General features: G+C 41.3%; 1 protein-coding gene across 7 annotated transcripts in view; it reads right to left on the bottom strand.

Annotated features, from left to right (window-relative positions):
* LOC133636505 (multiple epidermal growth factor-like domains protein 11) overlaps positions 1 to 20,657 on the bottom strand; it is a 388,169-nt gene that overhangs the window by 96,195 nt on the left and 271,317 nt on the right. For all 7 annotated transcript variants that reach the window (XM_062030413.1, XM_062030416.1, XM_062030415.1 and 4 more), the window contains exons 7-10: positions 20,284 to 20,404; positions 20,063 to 20,199; positions 7,258 to 7,470; positions 1,780 to 1,954 (exon numbers count right to left, since the gene is read on the bottom strand). In XM_062030413.1, coding sequence (XP_061886397.1) covers positions 1,780 to 1,954; positions 7,258 to 7,470; positions 20,063 to 20,199; positions 20,284 to 20,404 — 646 coding nt within the window. The remainder of the gene's footprint in view (positions 1 to 1,779; positions 1,955 to 7,257; positions 7,471 to 20,062; positions 20,200 to 20,283; positions 20,405 to 20,657) is intronic.

Below are 20,657 nucleotides of genomic sequence, written 5' to 3'. Positions count from 1 at the left end.
TGCGGGTTGAAAATCTACTTTCTGTTTTGTGCCTTGAACCGGAAGTATATCTCGTTTCGTCTACTATTCTATAGCGTCTATAGAGTTTCTGCTCAAAAGGATTCTTCATTTGTCACTCCATGCAAAGGTTGTAAGTTTTACAATATAACTAAACCATTTCATACTGACTAAATCATCCCATGTGTGATGTCTGTGGGAGTGTTTTTTATGCATATTTGTACATGCTATCGTGATGTAATCCAGCTAGCGTGGTTAGCATTAGCGAATATGCAAACATGTTTACAAGTGTCTGTGTTAGTATTACCAACATACAGCGGCATTCTTTTTGTATTTTTTCAGTTTCGTAAATTCACCAAAACGTCACCATGGAGTCTATTTAGCTGATTAGAGAGCTAGCTTCCGCAGCTAGGGAAGCAATTAAGGTATGTAAATAAACATTTCCAAAATATTTCGTACAGGCTTATAGTCTGGTGCGGCGAGTATTTTTTTTCTTCTAAAATTTGTTTGTTCTAAAATTATTTATTTTCTTAGAAAAGTGCCCCTAGATAAAGTAACACAATAATAACAAGCATTCATAAACATACAAATCTTCTGAAACAAAGGTATAGATAATACTTAAAGGGGCTGTTTGCAACTTCCTCAAAACAAAAAATACAACAAGAAAACCACCTCCTTGCTTATGTTACTGTTACTGGCTTAACAGAACACATATATTTGACAATTGTCTATGTTTTTCACAATTGCAAAGTTTATGTTATACATTTTTTTACCTGCCCGTATAAAATGATTGGTGTTTACGTCAATCTCCTCAACACGTACGCGCAGGGAGTGTGTGCACACATACAAAAGTATTTCATGTTGTTGTTATGATTTGAGTTGAGTTTGACTTTATTTCGAACATGCAAGCATACAACATGATACATCACAATTGTACAGTTTCTCTTTTTAACATGTTGGAAAAGGAGTAGGAAGAAGCAGAGCTTATTTAATCCTACCCCTTTTCTTTTACATAACAGTTGCTAAAACTTTTGTTCACCTCCTGTTCTCAATGTATTCACAATATACTCTATAAGTAATCACAAAAAAAAAAAAAATAATAATAATAATCGGTGAAGTAAGTTATATTTCATACGATGAGAGAAGTAAGATTATTTTGAGAATGAATGAATGGATGGATGAAATACATTCAGAATGTTTATCATAGTTCTTCTTCTTTGTACTTTGTAAACACTTTAAGTTTGAAGAGTTTCTTGAAGAGGATCATATTATTACATTGTTTGATTGCTTTGCTTAATCCATTCCATAATTGAATTCCACATACTGATATACTGAAGATCTTAAGTGTTGTATGTGCATACAAATGTTTTAAATTACATTTTCCTCTAAGATTATATTTCTCTTTTTTGACAAGAATTGTTGTATATTCTTGGGTAGGAGGTTCTCGTTTGCTTTGTGTATAATTTTAGCTGTTTGCAAATTCACTATGTAGTGGAATTTCAGTGTCTTTGATTCAATAAATAAAGGGTATGTATGATAGAATATACATTCAATGATAGCTAACCGTAGCAATCAAAATTGCGATTATTAGCTAACAACACCCAAAGCTAATGCGTGTACATGTGTTACGTGTGTTTGTATTTATGTCATTACTACGAGAAGCTGTGAGATGGCAGGATATACTGTGTGAAATACATTGGGAAGTTGGCGCCCTCTTGGCATCTGTGTAAATGTTGCAAACAGCCCCTTTAACACCTAATATAGGCCCATGTTGACACTTACTATAAATCCTGGTGCACAGATGCATGCTCCAGTGCTGCCGTCACAATCTGCTCCATTGGCACAAGCACACAATTCTTTACAGGCTTCACCGTGGTAACCTGATGGACACGTCTCATTGCAATACAATCCCGTCCATCCCGCTGCACAGGTGCATTCTCCTGACAAAGGGTGACAGCTGGGAACAAGCATAGTAAGTACAAGGTTGATAATAAATACCTTGTCAAGTGCAGGAATTAAACTTAATACATGATCACAATGTGTTAAAATCCATAATCTTGATCTATATTGAGAAGGTAAAACCTCACAGACTGTAGTTCTGTGACAGTGATAGCATGACAATATGAATACAGGACACAATGATTGCACAAACTACAATAATTAGGGACTGTACCAATCTGCTTTTAGGAGCTCACTCAAAGCAGACAGCAAAAGTGTGACAAAGTTATGTTTTTATTGTGAGCAAATATTTGGGCAACAAGCCTCTTCACCGCTAATTGGCATAGCAAATGCCACAGTGAACCTCACCAGATCTAAACCAGAACTTCCAGTCCTAGTTAGTAGCATTAGCTTATAGCCAGAAATCAACTTAACTTTGTTTACCAAATACTGGAACAAAGACAAAGAGTGTGAAGGAGAGTGCTGAGAAGAAGAACTGGATGATATTCCTCTAATTAATGAAATGCAGTAAATCATTCCAAACATGATTAACCTTAGTGTAGCTGACTTGGAGAGATAGTTTGAGCGTCACACTCTTGGTCTGCACCATACTGAGGCAGAACCAGTATATAACGCCAGCAAAAGGTGTTGAACTAATATTTAAATGGAAGACATGTATCCATAAAAATATGAAGTAGCTGCTGATGGTGTGTTTGATGGAGAAGCAGCTTGAGGGAGAAACCGTGGAAGTCCACTCTCCAAGGTAAATGCGGCACATTATTATGACATCACTCTATAAAACTACTGTACTTGTTTGTAGTACATTCCATTTATTTTTTTACTATCCAATATTTATTATCTAAAAGTTATTTTTTTTCTTTCTAAAAGGCATGTTACATATTGAAATTATGGTGTTTGGGGGTCAAGCACGGATTAAATTAATTTCTATTCATTTCAGTTGGTGATGCTGTTTTGCAAAATTAGATTTCCGATGTACCAGTTTTTTGAGGTACAAGCTGCGTCACGAACCAATTAAACTTGTATCCCGAAGTACCACTGTTTTGGTTCTCCACATACGTCTTCATGTGGCTGATAACTTGAGCTATATAAGTAACTATAATTGGAACTTATGTAATGGTATACCTACTGAGTGTATTTATTTAGACCTTTTAGGTATAGCTTCCAGTGGTAATTTATTACTGCCTGGTGTGACTTATGTATGCTATTTCACTTGTCTCAAGCATTGTGGCATGTCAAATGTTCTTGTTCTGTATGTCAAAAAAAGAAGAACATGTTTGTTGGTCTCCCCTCACCTCTGCAACAGCTTACAGTCTTCTGGATATACTTTTTAAACAATGTTGTGTGTATGTGTGAGGATTCTTGTTCAACATTTGAGAGTTCGAAAGTCACTGACGTGAGATAAGGCCTGCTGGCTCACGATCTTTGATGTGGTTCATCCAAAATAAAAGTCTTTTTTGATTTAGGAGTGTGTCTCTATACGTAGGTTTTGTATTGTCTTGGGGAAAAAAAGCAACTATTCAGTTCCCGTCAGTCCTGTCAAAATGTCCTTGAGCAAGTTATTCCTGATGCAGCATTATTGATGTAAAAAGCTCCTGCCATTAATCTAATTCTTTTTTTTTGTGTGTGTCTTTCCTACGTATCATGAATAAAGCTGACCTCCTATTCATCACTGAATTCTGGATTTAATCATTACATGTCGGGCTTCCCTTTAAAATTCTTATTTATGAGATGCACGTGGAACAAGCTTCCACCATAATCAAATCGGCTCTTGCATTTAAAGCACTATGAATGTTAGGTTACTTTCTCTGGGTAACCTCGGTTCTTTGAGAACCGAGTGAAGTATCTCATTGGGGACCAATCACTAGAGCACCCATGCCACCATGTCTATCGTGAGATAAACCAATTGTCTTGAATGTAGGGGCCAGCCCGTCCCCATATAATTTCCTGTAGTGTGCATCAGCGGACATTCCCTAGCATTGCGTCCACATCGCCATACAATGCAAGTAGGACAGTGATGCAAGAAAATGCACGCACCACTATTTTTTTGTCCATCATTTCCAATTGCCATGTGAGACTAGAACACATGTCCTTCCCTTTTCTGTGCATTCTAGTTAGTGAAAAACTGCTTGCACCAGGCGGCTAAAAATGCAGGTAATCGGTATTCATCTATTCTGCCGACAAAGCCTTTTAAAAAACATCCAAAAACCTCAGAGAACATTTGCTGTAACCATGTGGTAAAAGGCACATGTAATACAGTATTTTGGTATTTTTTCCTTGCGCGCATTTATTTCACATAGCGCATAGCAACTTCACACTACTTTAAAAAAACAAAAAATAACAGCATAAAGAGCGTTTGCTATTATTAATCTTGGACACTTACTTTGGGGCATAATGCTGTAGTGAATCACTAAGCCAGGGGTGTCCAAAAAAGCCTTTGCAAGTTAAACTGGGGACGGCGTAGGGAGGTTGGGAGAGTGGCCATGCTAGCAACCTGAGGGTTCCTGGTTCAATCCCACCTACTACCAACCTCGTCACGTCCGTTGTGTCCTTGAGCAAGACACTTCACCCTTGCTCCTGATGGGTCGTGGTTAGGGCCTTGCATGGCAGCTCCCGCCATCAGTGTGTGAACGTGTGTGTGAATGGGTGAATGTGGAAATAGTGTCAAAGCGCTTAGGTAGAAAAGTGCTATACAAGTATAACCCATTCATTTAAACAAGAAGATTGGCCCATGGGTGCGATTGTCCGCACATAGTCTCCTATGTCAGGCACTGGCGTATCAATACCACCCTCTAGTGAGCATTGTTAAAATCAATGGCGAACACAAATTTGAATTGACGGATAGGTTGATTGGCAACACTAAATTGGCCCCAGTGTGTGAATGTGAGTGTGAATGTTACCCCGCCTTCCGCCCGAATGCAGCTGAGATAGGCTCCGAAAGGGACAAGCGGTAGAAAATGGATGGATGGATGGATAAGATGATTCATCCATCCATCCCATTTCTACCGCTTGTCCCCCTAGCACAGCATTAATATATATGACCCAATCCAAACAATTTTCTGAACTACAACCAACAAATAAAGTCAACATCAACACCTGGTCGCAGATAACACACGTCCTGCTCATTGAACATTGTGGACATTATAAAAACACGTATATATACTTAAAAATTACACATATATAAATCCATTACACTGCATGATGAGTAATATATGCAAAACGCTTTGGCGCATTTTAGCTGCCTGACATTTCTGATAGATTGCAAAACTTTAAGGAGGTCGTCAGTGAAGTAAAAGAGACAGGAGTCAAACTTTCACATATTTTTAATGTTAAAGTCTTTATCTTTTATACTTCATTTAGCATTGTCGTCACATTCTGACGTTGTGAGTCAAAGTGAAAGTAGTTAAAGTTATGTGTTGTTGTTCAGTATGTTGTAGCTTGCTTTCATCAATGTAAACCGAAGTGTTATTTTGGTGCAAAAGATTGTTGTGATGTCACAATCAACGCTCTGCTGTGTGGCAAAAAAAAGTGTCTATGTGCGTGTGTGTGTTTACATTTTTGGCAAACTTGCCCCTTTTAATTTGGTATGAAATTAATACACAGACTTAAAGCATTGCAATGGCAGATTACGTGTAAAAACAGCTGTGTAAACGTGATCACAGATCACTCTAAGACAGCACAAACAGTTGTAATAAATAATACTAAAAAAACAACTGAAGTTAGTATAGTGATTTCAATATCAAATGTATTTAGTACTATTTAATTACATTACACATATATTTATTATCTATGATACATAAATAAATAAATATATATATATATGTATATACATATATATAATATGTATATATGTACACATTTAGGCTATATACTGTATATGTGTGTTTATATATTGTTACTTTACATGCAGATGGCTTTTGGCCCCCGGCCAATTTTTTTTAGCCGATTCCGGCCCCCGAGTCAAAAAGTTTGGACACCCCCGCACTAAGCCATTCTCGTAGCGTTATCATGTAGCATTAATGCTAAACGTTTCATGGAAAATAAAAACATAACAAAACAGTCACTTACAATGTCCGCTCTCATTGGGATGCAAACTGATGGAATAGTTGTATATTTCAGCACAAGACATGTGCTCCAGGTTGAACTGGTAAATTCAGGATAGTCCTCAGGTCCTCAGCAGATGGGTAAAGTATCTTGCCCAAGGACAGTGACTGGGATGGCGAAAGCGGGGATCAAACCTGGAACCCTCAAGTGGCTGGCACGACCGCTCTACCAACCGAACCACGCTACCCCAACGTGTGTAATGAAAGCGCACGCAGTCCACTTATCTGATTGATCCAATGTGAGAGCCAACAACAGGATTGTCTTGAGAAAAAACACTTTCATTTCAGCATACTCCAACTTCTCAAATTGCTGACCTGCAAGTGTCTCTAACACAGCTGCTAAGTTCCGTGAAATAATTTCAGATGGAGGCTCCCTTCCTAAACCTTACATGTGCTGACCAAACATTCCCATAGCTAACAAGCTGAAATAGCAGCCAAATAAATCTTGATGGTTAAAAATATCCCATCGTTTCCTATTAATTCCTTCGGGAATCACAATATGACAGAAGACTCAAACGGAATGACATCACCTCCCTTTCTGCTGATGTCATGGGACACCTCGGAATTCCAAACCGTACGACTGAGATGATGCCGCAGGTCTAGCAGCAAGAAGTACTACACCCATGCGACTAAAGTTCAAGAATGCCCCTCATGCAGTGGTGATTTAAAAAGTTCAGCCCAGCGAAACATCCCACAAAGACGATCCTTCCCAGATATGGTAAATGAGAAATTTTGAAATTATTGTATTTTGAGGAAAATTGTCACACATACACAATTTATAGCAAACAGTGTATAATATTGCTTGTAGTGTAGTTTTACCTTTAAATAAAACTAAAAGCACTGTGGTATAAAAGTTGCCACTCGCTGTAAAGACTGACGTAATGCACAACATCAGAGGCAGTGCATGATGGATCCTGTTTGTGTTTGATTTTGGGAATTATTGATTGAACAAAAGTTAATTTACAACTGCGATAATTATCGTTCCTCTGGCAGCGCTGGCGGTTATATGCACACCTCAGTAGTTTATATAAGAGGTTGGGCCTGCCCCTTATGTCAATGACAATTGGTCTCAGGATAGACGTTGCGGCTCTCTGTGATTGGTCATGCCAGAAGGTACCTTTACATATGGAGATACTGAGCAAGGTTTGAAAGAGAAAACACATATACGGTATATAATGTATAATGTCATGTGTTTTAGCACCTGAGTGTGTTTGCAGTTTTGCAGGGGCAGTCGTTGTCACAAAACAGTCCATACAAGCCAGCTGGACAAAAGCGGTCCTGGCAGCTTGGACCCTTGAAGCCCTCGCTGCAAAGACAGGCGCCATTGATGTGGTAGCACTTGGCTCCATTCCAGCAGTCACATTTATGAGCACACTGTGGTCCATAAGTACCAACTGGACACTCCTCTTGGCACCTGTGTGAATGCAACATTTAAATAAGTTATATTAACACAAGTAATTAACAATTCCAAATGAGTTAGAAACTCCAAAATATATAAACATTTAATAGTTAATACAGAATTAATAGTGAAATGGGACGTATGATGATTTTCTACTTTTCTGTCTCCAAAATAAATCTCAACGGGACTTTAGATAAAACTGTTATCAAGTTTTGGGCAAATTAATGATGCACATTCAAGTAAACAATTAAAAATGTTCGCATATGACATTCTAACAATACAATTGCATTTGTGTCCAAATACTGGAGTCTTCTTTAAACTTCATTGAAGCAAGCAATTTACTGTGATTACAATTCAAACGTGTTATAAAGCTAATTAAAAAATGATTGTTTGTCAGCCAGCCTCAAACTTAAAGATTAATAATGGATTTGATAAATGCTAATAATGATCATACAAAATAGTTCTTATTTAATTAACACAATCATTGCAAGTTGCGCCAAAACCCTCTCTGACCCTCAAAGGCCACGCACCCATGATACGCATACACAATCCAGCTTGCAGGATGTCACACTTTCTTTTTTTTTAGCTGCTCAAGCAAATCATATTGTTGATGGAGATGCCCATATCTGTTGTACATATTTCCTTTAAAAAGAAAAATATGGGATACTTCTCTTGTTTCCCTATCTGTCTTTGACTTTATTAAATGTTTGGAATTATTTGGTGTTGGGCGAAGCTGGACCAGAGCAGGAGTAGACCAACAAGGGTGGCAATCATCAAGAAACCTGATAGTGCAAGGCGGGAATATTGTAGTGACAGAAACTCCTTTGCCAGTGTATCGAGACACCATCCCAAACAGGCATCAGTTACTCTCAGTTACTTTTCAAAAAGCGAATGTGAAGGTTATCAAACGTTGCATAACATTTCACAAAGATGATGAATAGGGCTTCATCCCAACAAGGATTCTGAACTATTTAATCGACTACAGTGAGCCATCCTTTTTACTCTCACCACTGACTATCGAGTGCATTCACATCAATATAAGAGCGAAGGGCTCCACATTATGCTGACTCCCTCAGTAACACTCAAATGCAGCGCTAACAAAAAGACTGCATGGACTGGTATGAGTAGTACTGAAGTACTGCCAGTACTTGCATACAGAGAAAGGTGTATTTACGAAGGTCCAAATACCCTTAACAAGAACCCACACGACAAGAGTGCACCTACAATAGTCGAAAATTTGGCTAGTACAAAGATGGCAACCTTTACAATCAAAAGATACATTTTGTTCCCTCTGGAAAAAACAACAACTCTGGAGCCGTAAAAAATAACACAATTTGTTAACGTTTTTTAATCCTTTTTACGAAATACAACAAACACAATTGCAATGCGCATATATAACAGATACCAATTAGTCAGACCGCTGGAACTCCTTCATGCATTATGTACTGCGCTGCAAAGTGAGGCCATCGCCTATTTCTAAACTGCGACATATTGTATGAATCCCCTTCCTACAGTGCATCCAGTGCACAGGTAAGCAGGCAAAGTAGTCTGTCCATGCAGAATTTTCCTCTGAGGTTTTTATTTTTTGGGATGTTCAGTATCTATGGTTAGCTTTCCTCGGAGGTCAGGTGGCAAACTATCGCTTATGTCTCAGTCACTGCACACACACACACACACACACACACACACACACACACATACACATACACAGACACCTGCTTCGCCTTCCTTTCACTTGATTTCTTCATGCTCATCCAACCACCAGTCAGAACTCAGCATGGATGCATTAATGGTTTTGCAAAAAGTTGGAAACTCTTGTCAAAGATGCACATTTCCTGCACACCAGGAAGTCTCCGAGCTCAGCAAAGAGAGCAACAACAAGGAGGCAGGGCTCGTGTGAGCGCACTGATCTGCCCCCAACAACTGGAAGAGGTATACGCCATTATCTGCACACACACTTGCATGCGTGCAACATGGAGTAAGATGGTAGTATAGAGTAAAATAATGACTTTATTGTGATCACTCCTTGTAAGTTCTGAAACTGATCGACTTCATAATACAAATAAATAAAAATACTCCAATAATCCAAGGTAAAAAACCCAGAGCACATTTGCACCTTTGAGATTACTGTACCTTCATGCGCATACTAAAGACATGTCATTGAATTACTGCAATCACCCCTCTTGCAAGTACACAGCTTATTTTAGTTTACTCAAAATAATACCGGAAATAATCAAAACGATTACACTAACATAGCAGCGTAGAAGATCAGGGAACAAGCAAACGTGTGAGCGCAGGCCAGCCAAGGAAAGGAGAGGGAAGGGGAATCGTGCTGAATTCTAGCACATCCTCTTGTGATGATTCCATTGTACTCCGACAGTTCACTCCTTATAGGGTAATAGTCTCTGACGGCTAGTGCAACATCAGTCACATAGTCCGGCCATCTTGACTTGACACATTTAAGCACCATCTGCAAGTTGCTGTCAGCTGCTGTGGCTGCTCTTATGGTCCCAAGCTTTTGTGGTGTAGCTGGCATGTTGTCAACAACGGCTGCAATATAACATTCCACATCTGAGTGAATGTCGGTCACCTCTGTCACGTTCTGCAGTGGACTACGCGACAGGGTGTCCGCTACAGTCAAGGTCTTTCCTGGTGCATATTCGGCGGTTGGCTTAAATCTCATTAGTCTCATTAACAGTCTCTGGCACCGTATCGGAACATTATCCAAATCTTTCTTGTTCATTAGCGGCACCAAGGGCTTGTGATCAGTGACTAGCCTAAAGTTCTCAAGGCCCACAAGGTACTTCTCAAACCTTTCACACGCCCAGACGCTTGCCAGGCACTCCTTTTCGATATCTGGTTTCCGCCTCAGACAGACGACGTGAGCAATAAGCGACTGGCTTCCAGTCACCATCGTGTAGTTGCAGCAGCACTCCGCCGATGCCGTAGCTACTAGCATCAGCCGACACTGTTGTAGGTCGATTCACGTAGTAGAACTTTAGAACTGGAGAAGTAGACAGGATGTCCTTGATGCGCTGGAACGCCTCCTGCTGTGCATGGTCCCACGTCCATTCGGTTTGGGATCTCAACAGTTCATAAAGTGGCTGGCCCACTGTTGACAGATTTGGGATATATTTTCCCAGGAACGTGAACATTCCAAGGACACGTCTGAGTTCCTGTACGTTCTGAGGTGGTGGTAGTTCTCTGATGGCTTTGACTTTATTGGGATCCGGTTTCACACCTGTTTTGTCGATCACCTGGCCAAGGAAGTTAAGTTGCTTCTGTCTGAACACACACTTGTCTCTGTTTAGCTTTAGGCCAGCTGACTTGACTCTCTCCAGCACCTTTGTTAGATGCTGGTCGTGCTGTTCTGGAGTGTTTCCATACACCAGGATGTCATCCATGTAAACAGCTACTCCATCCAAGCCATTCAGAGTCTCCGCCATTTTCCGTTGGAAGATTTCTGGAGCACTTGTGATGCCGAATGGGAGCTGCTTAAAAGAGTACCTCCCGAAGGGTGTTATGAAGGTAGTTAACTTACTGCTTTCGGGATCTAGGGGTATCTGCCAAAACCCTGAGGCAGCGTATAGTGATGTAAACATTGTAGCGCCACTCAGCTTTGCAGTTATTTCCTCAGCAGTTGGGAGGACGTACCTCTCTCTCCTTACGGAATCGTTTAGCCTCTTCAGGTACATGCAGATGCGCACTTTGTTGTTCTTTCTTGCAACTGGTACCATCGGTGCACACCAGTCTGTAGGCTCAGTCACTTTTTCAATTACAGCATTTTTCTCCTTACGCAGTAGCTCCTCTTTGACCTTCTGTATGAGAGGCAGTGGTACCCTGCGGGCTGTATACACTGCATATGGCTCAGCATTGTCCTTTAAAAGTATTTTAACTGGGTCTGTTTTGAGGGTTCCATGTTCTCCAAATGCACTGTGCACTTCTTCAATGCGCTTCACCAGCCCCATTGCACATGCTGTGTCTCTGCCCAGCAGGTTGTTTGCAGTTAAGCTGCAGATAACATACACTGGGAATTAGTAGTGCTTCTCTTTGTACTTTGCATTAGTTTGAAACTTCCCCACACATATCAGCTGACCCCCAGGACTGCTCATTGGTGGGATATTTGACTGCACCAGTTGCTGCTTAGGGCATAACATGTTGAAAGTCTCTTCTTCCATAATATTTAGATCTGCCCCATTATCAATTTTAAATGTAACTGGTGTCACTCAGATTACAATCTTTACAGTCCACTTGTCAATATTTTTGTTTATATTGGTGACTGCGCCTAGAAAGTATGGAGTCTGTGAGACAGGCTCTGTCTCTGTCACTTCTCTGACTGCCTTTGTATGACATTTAATTTCCCAGTGACCCCCCTTTTTGCATTTGTGGCATGTTGATTTCAGGGCTGGACACCTTTCATGGTCTTTGTGCTGTATTTTTCCACATCTGCCACATTTAGGCATTTTTGGTGCTTCTTGCTGTCCACTTTCCCTTTTATTTCTCCACTGTTGTTTTCCTCTATATGCAAATTTCCCACGTCCGCGGGCAATCTCCTGCACCGCCGTGCACGCCTCTCCTTGTTGCTGGTGCACTTGTGCATTCACCTCTTCGGACTGGCGAACAGTCTGTATAGTTTGGGTTAGCGTCAAACCAGCCTCCAGCTGCAGATTGTGCGACAAGTCTTTGTCCACAATACCCACAACTATGCGGTCACGAATGTGGTCGTCCCTCGCTGCTCCAAAGTCACGGTGTTCGGATAAATCATAAAGAGCTCTGATAAACATTTCAACTTTCTCACCGGGCCGCTGTCCTCTCTGGTAGAAACATGCGCGCTCGTGGATCACGTTCCGTTTGGGATAAAAGTACTCGTCGTATTTTCCTAACCCAACGTCAAACTTTTTCTGATCATCCTCTGACAATGTGAACGACTTGAAAATGTTTTCAGCCTCTGGACCCATAGCATATATCAGGCAACTGACTTGTACTTCGCCGTCCTCCTTTGCTAGTTTTGTTGCTATGCGGTACAGTTGGAAACGTTGTTTCCAATCTCCCCATTCATTTGGTCGGTCGAACGCAAAACTATCCGGAGGATTAAACTTGGCCATTTTCTTGCCGCGACGTGATAGTCCGTTACTTCTGACACCATGTAATGAAGTTCAAAAAAACAAAAGGTATATCCAATGAATAACTTTACTTAGATTTTAGCAGGGTACAAACATGTGACGAACACTTTTACGACTCACCGCAAAACATAGCAACCACGCTAGCAACACACCTCCTTTACGGCAGCTGTCGCAAAGTCCTTAAAGCAACAGCAGCACATACATATATATGCAACATATATGACAGTCCTTACTCCAGATGTTCCACAGCCTCCGGAGGAGGGGATCAAAGAGAAGGTGTGCAAGGTGGGTGGGGGCCCTCTTTCTGCATTTCCTGATGAGGTCTGTGGTGGAGAGAAGGCTGCTTTTCAAGATCATCTGAGCAGCTTTCACCTCTGCAGTGCCTTCCTCCCTTCAGCCGTGCAGCTGCTGTGCCATCACTGTTGTGCTGGTGCTGAGGATGCTACCCACCACACATATGTGGAAGCTTCAAAGGATGGAACTCCCTAGTCCAGCATGCCAAAGCTTCCTGAAGAAGTAGAGACCCACATGGGCCTTATTGAGCAGATAGAAAGTGTTGGCTCCAGGTGAGGTCCCTGGATAAAACAACCCCAAGGTACCAAAAGCTATAGACCACTTTCACAGTTGCTTCTCCGATGTGCCAGGCAGAAGGGGAGTGTATGAATGCCAACATTTGCTGTGTTGTTTTACATTAATGAGAAGGGTGTTGCTTTTGCCCGAATACACCAGATGTTCTAACTGTTCTTTGTACTCTGACTCATCGTTCTCTGTGATGAGTCCCACTACTGTTGTGTCGTCTGCAAACGTCACAATATGACAGCTGAGGTGTTGAGCAGTGCAGTCATAGGTCAGCAGTGTGAAGAGAAGGGGGCTCAGCACACATCCCTGGGGGGAGCCTGTGCTGAGGGAGATGGAAGAGGACACCGTGTTGTGGATCCTGATAGTCTGTGGTCAGCAGTGTTGGGACTGTAACACCGTTATTTTCGGCGGTAACTAGTAATCTAACGCGTCATTTTTTATATTCAGTAACTCAGTTATTGTTACTACATGATGCGTTACTGCGTTATTTTACATTATTTTTTATGTAGTATCGGCCAGAAACAGAAGATCTGAGTGTGTTTTATTGGAGCGCTGCGGTGTCGTCCTTCTGTGTCACAAGGAAAAGAAAAGGCGTGCTTTGTGTGGGTGGTGGGGGACTCCCAGACCGTAGTTGAGGAGCGCAGGGGAGTTGTTCCTCCAGGGCCTATGTACTTCGGGGCTAACAACCTTCACTTTACCCGGCAGTGGGTCTTTACAGCTCCGGACTCGAGGGTAAATGACGAGGCCGGCCGTTTGTTGCAACTTTGTGACTTTATTGGTGTCTCGCACGCAGCCATCCACCAAGCCAGAGCACCTGCACGCACTCACTGTTGCCGCTCCCTCACCTCTCTCGCCCACTCACTCACTGACGACACTCACCTCACATGCTGTCATATCTTAAAGGGCCACACACACACACATATGCTACTCTCATAAAAACTAACAAGACATCATGGCGAAGCCAGAAGTCGAGTTTCTTAACATGGAGACATTCTCAATACTTTTCTTTTGTCGAGCACAAAGAAAATGAAATTTTAGTCAAATGTAAGTTATGTCTTGGATTAAAGATCCCATGTATGTTTGTACTTAAAGTTAAAGTTAAAGTGCCAATGATTGTCACACACACACTAGGTGTGGCGAAATTATTCTCTGCATTTGACCCATCACCCTTGATCACCCTCTGGGAGGTGAGGGGAGCAGTGAGCAGCAGCAGTGACCGTGCCCGGGAATACTGCCCAAAACAGCAATTCAAATCTGCTGAAACAGCTACATAAGCAACATGCTTCGACAAAGCTAGTAAAGAGAGACACAGACTCCGATGCCACTTCAGCGCCACTTAAGGATTTTAACGGAGGGACTGCTAGCCAGGACAACATTGATAGAGCCATTGCAGTGTATGTGCTAGAAGACATGCAGGCTATTTCTACAGTGGAGTCACCCGCTTTCAGGCAGCTAATTAGCATGATACCGGCGTCAAACAGCAAATGGCACGGAAAACATGTTCCAAGTACCTGGACAGTTGAGTACATAAACATGGAAAGCGAGCTAAAGAAAACACTCCAAACTCTGCCTCTGCTCATCATTCATCATTGAAGGTACACACTCTGTCAATTCTCTTATATACTCTTTCATTCTAGACTTCTAGAGTGTTTGATTATCACATCACTCTAAATGTATAGACTATAAAGTTCACAAACATAAAGAGGGATCCTAGTGGGCCAGGGCAATCTTTCCCTATTTCTAAACTAAAACCTCGGAAATGTGTAGAGTGTTCTGGGCGTCAGTACAGTGTTGAGCTCCTGAATACATGATTTTATTTCCGAATTCCTTGAGAAAAAAAATGCCTGGTTAGGCTTTGTGTATGTCATGTGTGCCTTCCTTGGGTGAACCAGGTTTACAGCTATGCTGTTATTATGCTGTTTGTTACTTATGTATGTTATGTTGCAGATATTTAAAATAGTTTTGTCAATTTGTTCTGGCCTGAAATAAATTGGCCCTTTGAAACATATCTTTGTCTTTGTGTGTTGTATGTAGACCACATTGCTTAGCAGAGTTCAGTGACGCAAATGCATGTCAAGTTGATCAACAGATTGGATTATTCCCCAGTGCAATAACAGTACTGAAATGAAGGCTAAAAGGGCATTAAGGGGAGCCTTAAAAAAAAAAGAAGAAAAAAAGAAGTAACTAAATAGTTAATTTTCACAGTAACACATTACTTTTTGGTGTAAGTAACTGAGTTAGTAACTGAGTTACTTTTGAAATAAAGTAACTAGTAACTGTAACTAGTTACTGGTTTTCAGTAATCAACCCAACACTGGTGGTCAGTTGGTTAGGAAGTTCAAAACCCAGTTCCCCAGTATAACGTGAAGTAGATCAGGCTCTAACCATGGAAATCCACGGGGTGCACGTCTGTGCTGCGAGCTCTGTGCTCCGCTAAACACTCACTGGCTGAATGTAGGGCATTTCACATTTCCGCTCTGCCTGACAGCATTCCTGAAAGACCGACAAGTTTTATATGGTGAAACTGCACACATTTGTGCGAGGCAATGAAGAAGATCCAACAGGAGGAAAATAGAAAAGGGGTGGATCTGCTTAGATTTGTCTTTTTTTCCAGATTGTTGTGCTTTTAACACCAGCAACTTATTATTAAACAAATTTTATCCTGAAAATCAATAAGCATTATTTGTTTGTGTGTTGTACTTCCTATCGCGCTTTACCCTTATATCTGCTCAATTTCAACGGCTTTGCTACAACATCTGACAATAGAAGCCCAGCGTATTTTCTTCATAGAGCTCCAGAGAGCATGGTGGCTGCAGACGCAGTAGCAAAGCAACAAAGTACAGCTGGTGAAAGTTGACACAGACTAGAATGGAAACAAATGGAATGGAAAGGGGATGGCGTGGCGAAGTTGGTAGAGTGGCCGTGCCAGCAATCGGAGGGTTGCTGGTTACTGGTTGCTGGTTACTGGGGTTCAATCCCCACCTTCTACCATCCTAGTCATGTCCGTTGTGTCCTTGGGCAAAACACTTCCCCCTTGCTCCTGATGGGTGCTGGTTAGCGCCTTGCATGGCAGCTCCCGCCATCAGTGTGTGTGAATGGGTGAATGTGGAAATACTGTCAAAGCGCTTTGAGTACCTTGAAGGTAGGAAAGCGCTATACAAGTATAACCCATTTATTTATAAACATATCGCCGCAATAAACACACGCGTGGTGGAATTTATGGGTTAGTGTTAGTTGCTGAACATGTTAGCTTTGCTTGTGTTGGAAAATGTTAATGTTACAATACTAAGGAACACCATTTTTGAAACCCTATTTTACCGGGAAATGTTTCTTATTTTCAAATGCAAATGTAGACAGGTATGATAAGACAACAACATATGTTGTCAGCCAGTCTGAAGGGCGTCGACACAAACTGGTTCCACTGTACTCACAGTACAAACACATTAGATTAAACATTACAGATCCAGATAAAATTTTAAATACAGAACCTGTAATTTATCAGGTTTGTGCATCGGTAGTAAAAGTTTCTTATGAACAGAGTTAAGCCAACGTCTCCACAGCAACACCGTCTCCGCAACCTAAAAGCAACCAGAAGATGACAAATGACTCCATTAAATTGTCTTAGTAAGAATGTCTGTTTAATATCATGTTCAAATCACGTTGACTTCAGCATTACTCTTATCTTTGCTGAGAACGACGACAGGATGGAAAGGAACCAAAGCTTTCAATTTACCTGTCTGGACCTAAAATAAATGGATGTATTAGTTTAGTTAAGTCTTTATTTGAAGGGACAATGCAAGACATTTAGCTCAAAGGCAGATATGATCTGCACAAGATTATAGCTAAATAGCTAATTTACATCTGCAGTCCCTGGTTACCTAAATTAAAAATATACAATAGCATGCAATAAATTATAACAATCAAATTATACTATAGCATGCAATAAAATTATAACAATCAAATTATACTATAGCATGCAATACAATTATAACAATCAAATTATACTATAGCATGCAATCAAATTAAGAACAGTCATAAAAATGCCCTCTCATTGACACATACAGTACATATATGGGGACGGCGTGGCGAAGTTGGGAGTGTGGCCATGCCAGCAATCTGAGGGTTACTGGTTCAATCCCCACCTTCTACCATCCTAGTCATGTCCGTTGTGTCTTTGAGCAAGACACTTCACCCTTGCTCCTGATGGGTCCTAATTAGCGCCTTGCATGGCAGCTCCCACCATCAGTGTGTGAATGTGTGTATGAATGAGTGAATGTGGAAATAGTGTCAAAGCGCTTTGAGTTCCTTAAACAAGGTAGAAAAGCGCTATACAAGTATAAACCATTTACCATATACATTACAACCACACCTCTCATTTACATCATCACACATAGACAATACATGCCTTTGTTCACATCTGTCATCATTTGTAAAAAAACAACCATATTTCCACAGACACACCTCACAGCTCCTAACATGCATGAATATAATACACATTAAGTTGACATGTGGGTCAAATACATTGCCCACTTCAGTGTGAGCAGCATTGATTCCTTCAAAGCCACTTTTTCAGTTCAACTGTAAAGGAATCTCTTTGACTTTTCAGATTTGTTGTGAAGTCGTTCCATTCCTTTATCGCTTTATATGAAAAGGCTGATTGTGCAAAAGAGGTGTTACATCTGGGTATGCTACACTGCTCCCCTGGTGGAGGCTCGTGTTTTTTATTGTGGGGCGATTGAGAGTCATGAGATGTACACAGAAAAAAACACAAAAAGAGATGTGAGATCTCTGATGGTCTTTTTCCTTTACTGTTGGAGATAATGGTGAAAAACTGTCAATAAACATCAAATGGCTCTTCATATGGATGAATCAGTTTTTGTGATGAATGCTGGGAAAAAATAGTGAAAAGTGTATCTAAATATGAAGGCTGCGTATGAATCAGTCTCATTCAATCTCCATCCATCCATCCATTTTCTACCGCTTGTCCCTCTGCACATCCGTCGTAATTTAAATAGTTTTGATATATTTGGTATTGTTTGTGTATGCATTAAACTTAGTGTTTTCTTCCTCGTTTCGGTCTTCTGCAGTCATGCAGTTTTGACATCTTCCTGCTTGGCTCGTTACTCTGTCCCGCATCTTTTACAAGACTTGTCGAGTCTTTATTTTATCTGTTTGTTTGTTTTTTCTTGGTGCCCTTTTTGTTATTTGCTTTTGCATCATAGTTTTTGTTACCACTTTTTTCACTAAATACGGCAGAGCTGTGCATATTTGTGATTTAGCATTCGCATCACTGTCAATTCACCAATATTTATTATTGGAATAGAAAAAGAACTCTCAAAATAGACTGTTTTTTTCTGCAGAAAAAAAACATCTCACTCATCCTAAGCAGGTAATAATATATAAACACGTGATAATCAGTGTTCTGAATAATGGCTTTATATGATAAGGGTGTTACTAACGTTACCTTTACTAGTAACTGTACTAACCTGCTTGAAGACAGTGTCCATCGTTCCTATACCAATGAGCTCTACAGTGACAGGTCTGAATGACTACCGATAGTCATAAAGTGCTTCGAGAAGCTGATCATGGGCCAGATAAAGACCTTCATCAATGTCACTGTGGACCCTCACCAGTATACCTACAAGAAGAACCACTCCACTCATGACGCAATCTTATGAGTGGCCAACACAGCCTTACTCACCTGGAGAGCAGGAACTCCTATGTTGGCCTGCTCTTGACCTGCGCCTTCAACACCATCATCCCACAGACACTGGTGAAAAAGCTGGACATGCTATAGGGCTGAGTCCCTTACTGAGAAACTGGGTCCTGGACTTTCTGACCAACAGACCAAAAACTGTCAGGATTCACAACACTTTATCCCCTTGTATCACCCTCAGCATTGGCACCAGCCAGGGATGTGTGCTGTGCCCACTGCTCTTCGTGCTAAAGACCTATGACAGCACTACTAAACACCCCAGCTGTCACATTGTGAAGTTTGTGGACAACACAACAGTAATGCGACGCATCACAGACAACTATGAGTCAGCATACAGAGAGGAGGTAGAACATCTGGTGGATTGGCAACAACCTTCTCATCAATGTAAAAAAGACCAAGGAGATGGCGGTGAACAGCAGGAAGATCAGACACCCCACTTCCGCCCTGCACATTGGAGTAGGGCGGTAGGGCGAATTGTCTCCATCTTCAGGTATCTTGGGGTTCATCTATCCAGGGACCTCACCTGCAGCCACAACACTTCCTGTCTGCTCAAAAAAGCACACCAGCGCTTTGACTTTGTCAGGAAGCTGCGGTGTGCTCGACTAGAGAGCTCAATCTTTAGTAGTTGCTACAGATGTGTGGTGGAGAGCACCCTCATCACCAGCATAACACTGTGGCACAGCATCTGCACAACTAAATAGAGGAAGGCACTGCAGAGGGTGGTGAAAGCTGCTCAGAAGATCATGGGGAGCTTCCTTCCCACCAGAGGGCTCTCTGCATCACCAAGGATACCACCCAACTTGCACACCCTCTCTTTGATCCCATTCACTCAGACAGGAGGCTGTGGAGCATCTGGAGTAGGACCGTGGGCCTAAGGAACAGCTTCTTCGTAGAAAGCTGAATCCCGATGATGCTCTGTCGCAATGGATATCAATTCCCCTAACTATTTTTAGAACAAACTCTCTGGCGACTCATATGGAACTGGAGGCCACCTGTTGGCTGCGGGCACCGCGTAAGTGTCAAAAACAGACATTTTCCATTACTTGTGTTCATTGTTATTTGTGTATGGTCTACAAACGCTAGTATACAATAGTGGGGATCTACTGTACGCATTAACTTTGACATCACTATTTTAAATAAAAATGATTTAACATTTAACATAATCATTTCATCTGTAAATGTCCTGTACCTGTCTCCAATGTAGCCAGCCGTGCATTGGCATTGACCGCTGATGTGGTCACACAGCCCTCCATTCCGACACGTGCACTCCTGGGAGCAGTTGATGCCGAATGAGCCGAACCGACATGGTTGTGCGCACACAGGGCCCTAGCAGGAAGGATTGCAAGATGGGACGATTTATGATGCATAATAATTTTACAAGGAGCTAAGGCATGCAAAGTGCAGTCATACCACCCATCCAGCAGGGCAGGAACACTCCCCAGTCACATGATGGCATGATCCAGCATTTTGACAGGGACAGTGTTTTTCACACATGGAGCCATGTTTACCTGGTGGACAAGGCTCTTCGCAGCTGGCAGAAGATAACAATAACATTTAAGTAGTAAAATCCAGTAGTAATCAGACTGCATATTTAAAACTACAGGGTGTCCGTAAGGTCTTGTGATATTGACAAATAAATGAAATGTCCAACAACACCTTATTTGATCAGAATATTACCAAGTAACATCTTCAAAAGAACTTGATGCAATAAAATGTCCTTTGTGTTCAGACTTTCGGGAAAGACTGTATTTAACTGAAATTACTTTACCATGCATGCATCCATT

This window comes from Entelurus aequoreus, linkage group LG02, assembly GCF_033978785.1.
Source record: "Entelurus aequoreus isolate RoL-2023_Sb linkage group LG02, RoL_Eaeq_v1.1, whole genome shotgun sequence".
Taxonomy (NCBI): Eukaryota; Metazoa; Chordata; class Actinopteri; order Syngnathiformes; family Syngnathidae; genus Entelurus; species Entelurus aequoreus.
The sequence above is the reverse complement of the archived record's forward strand: the minus strand, read 5'-3'. Positions and strand labels throughout refer to the sequence as shown.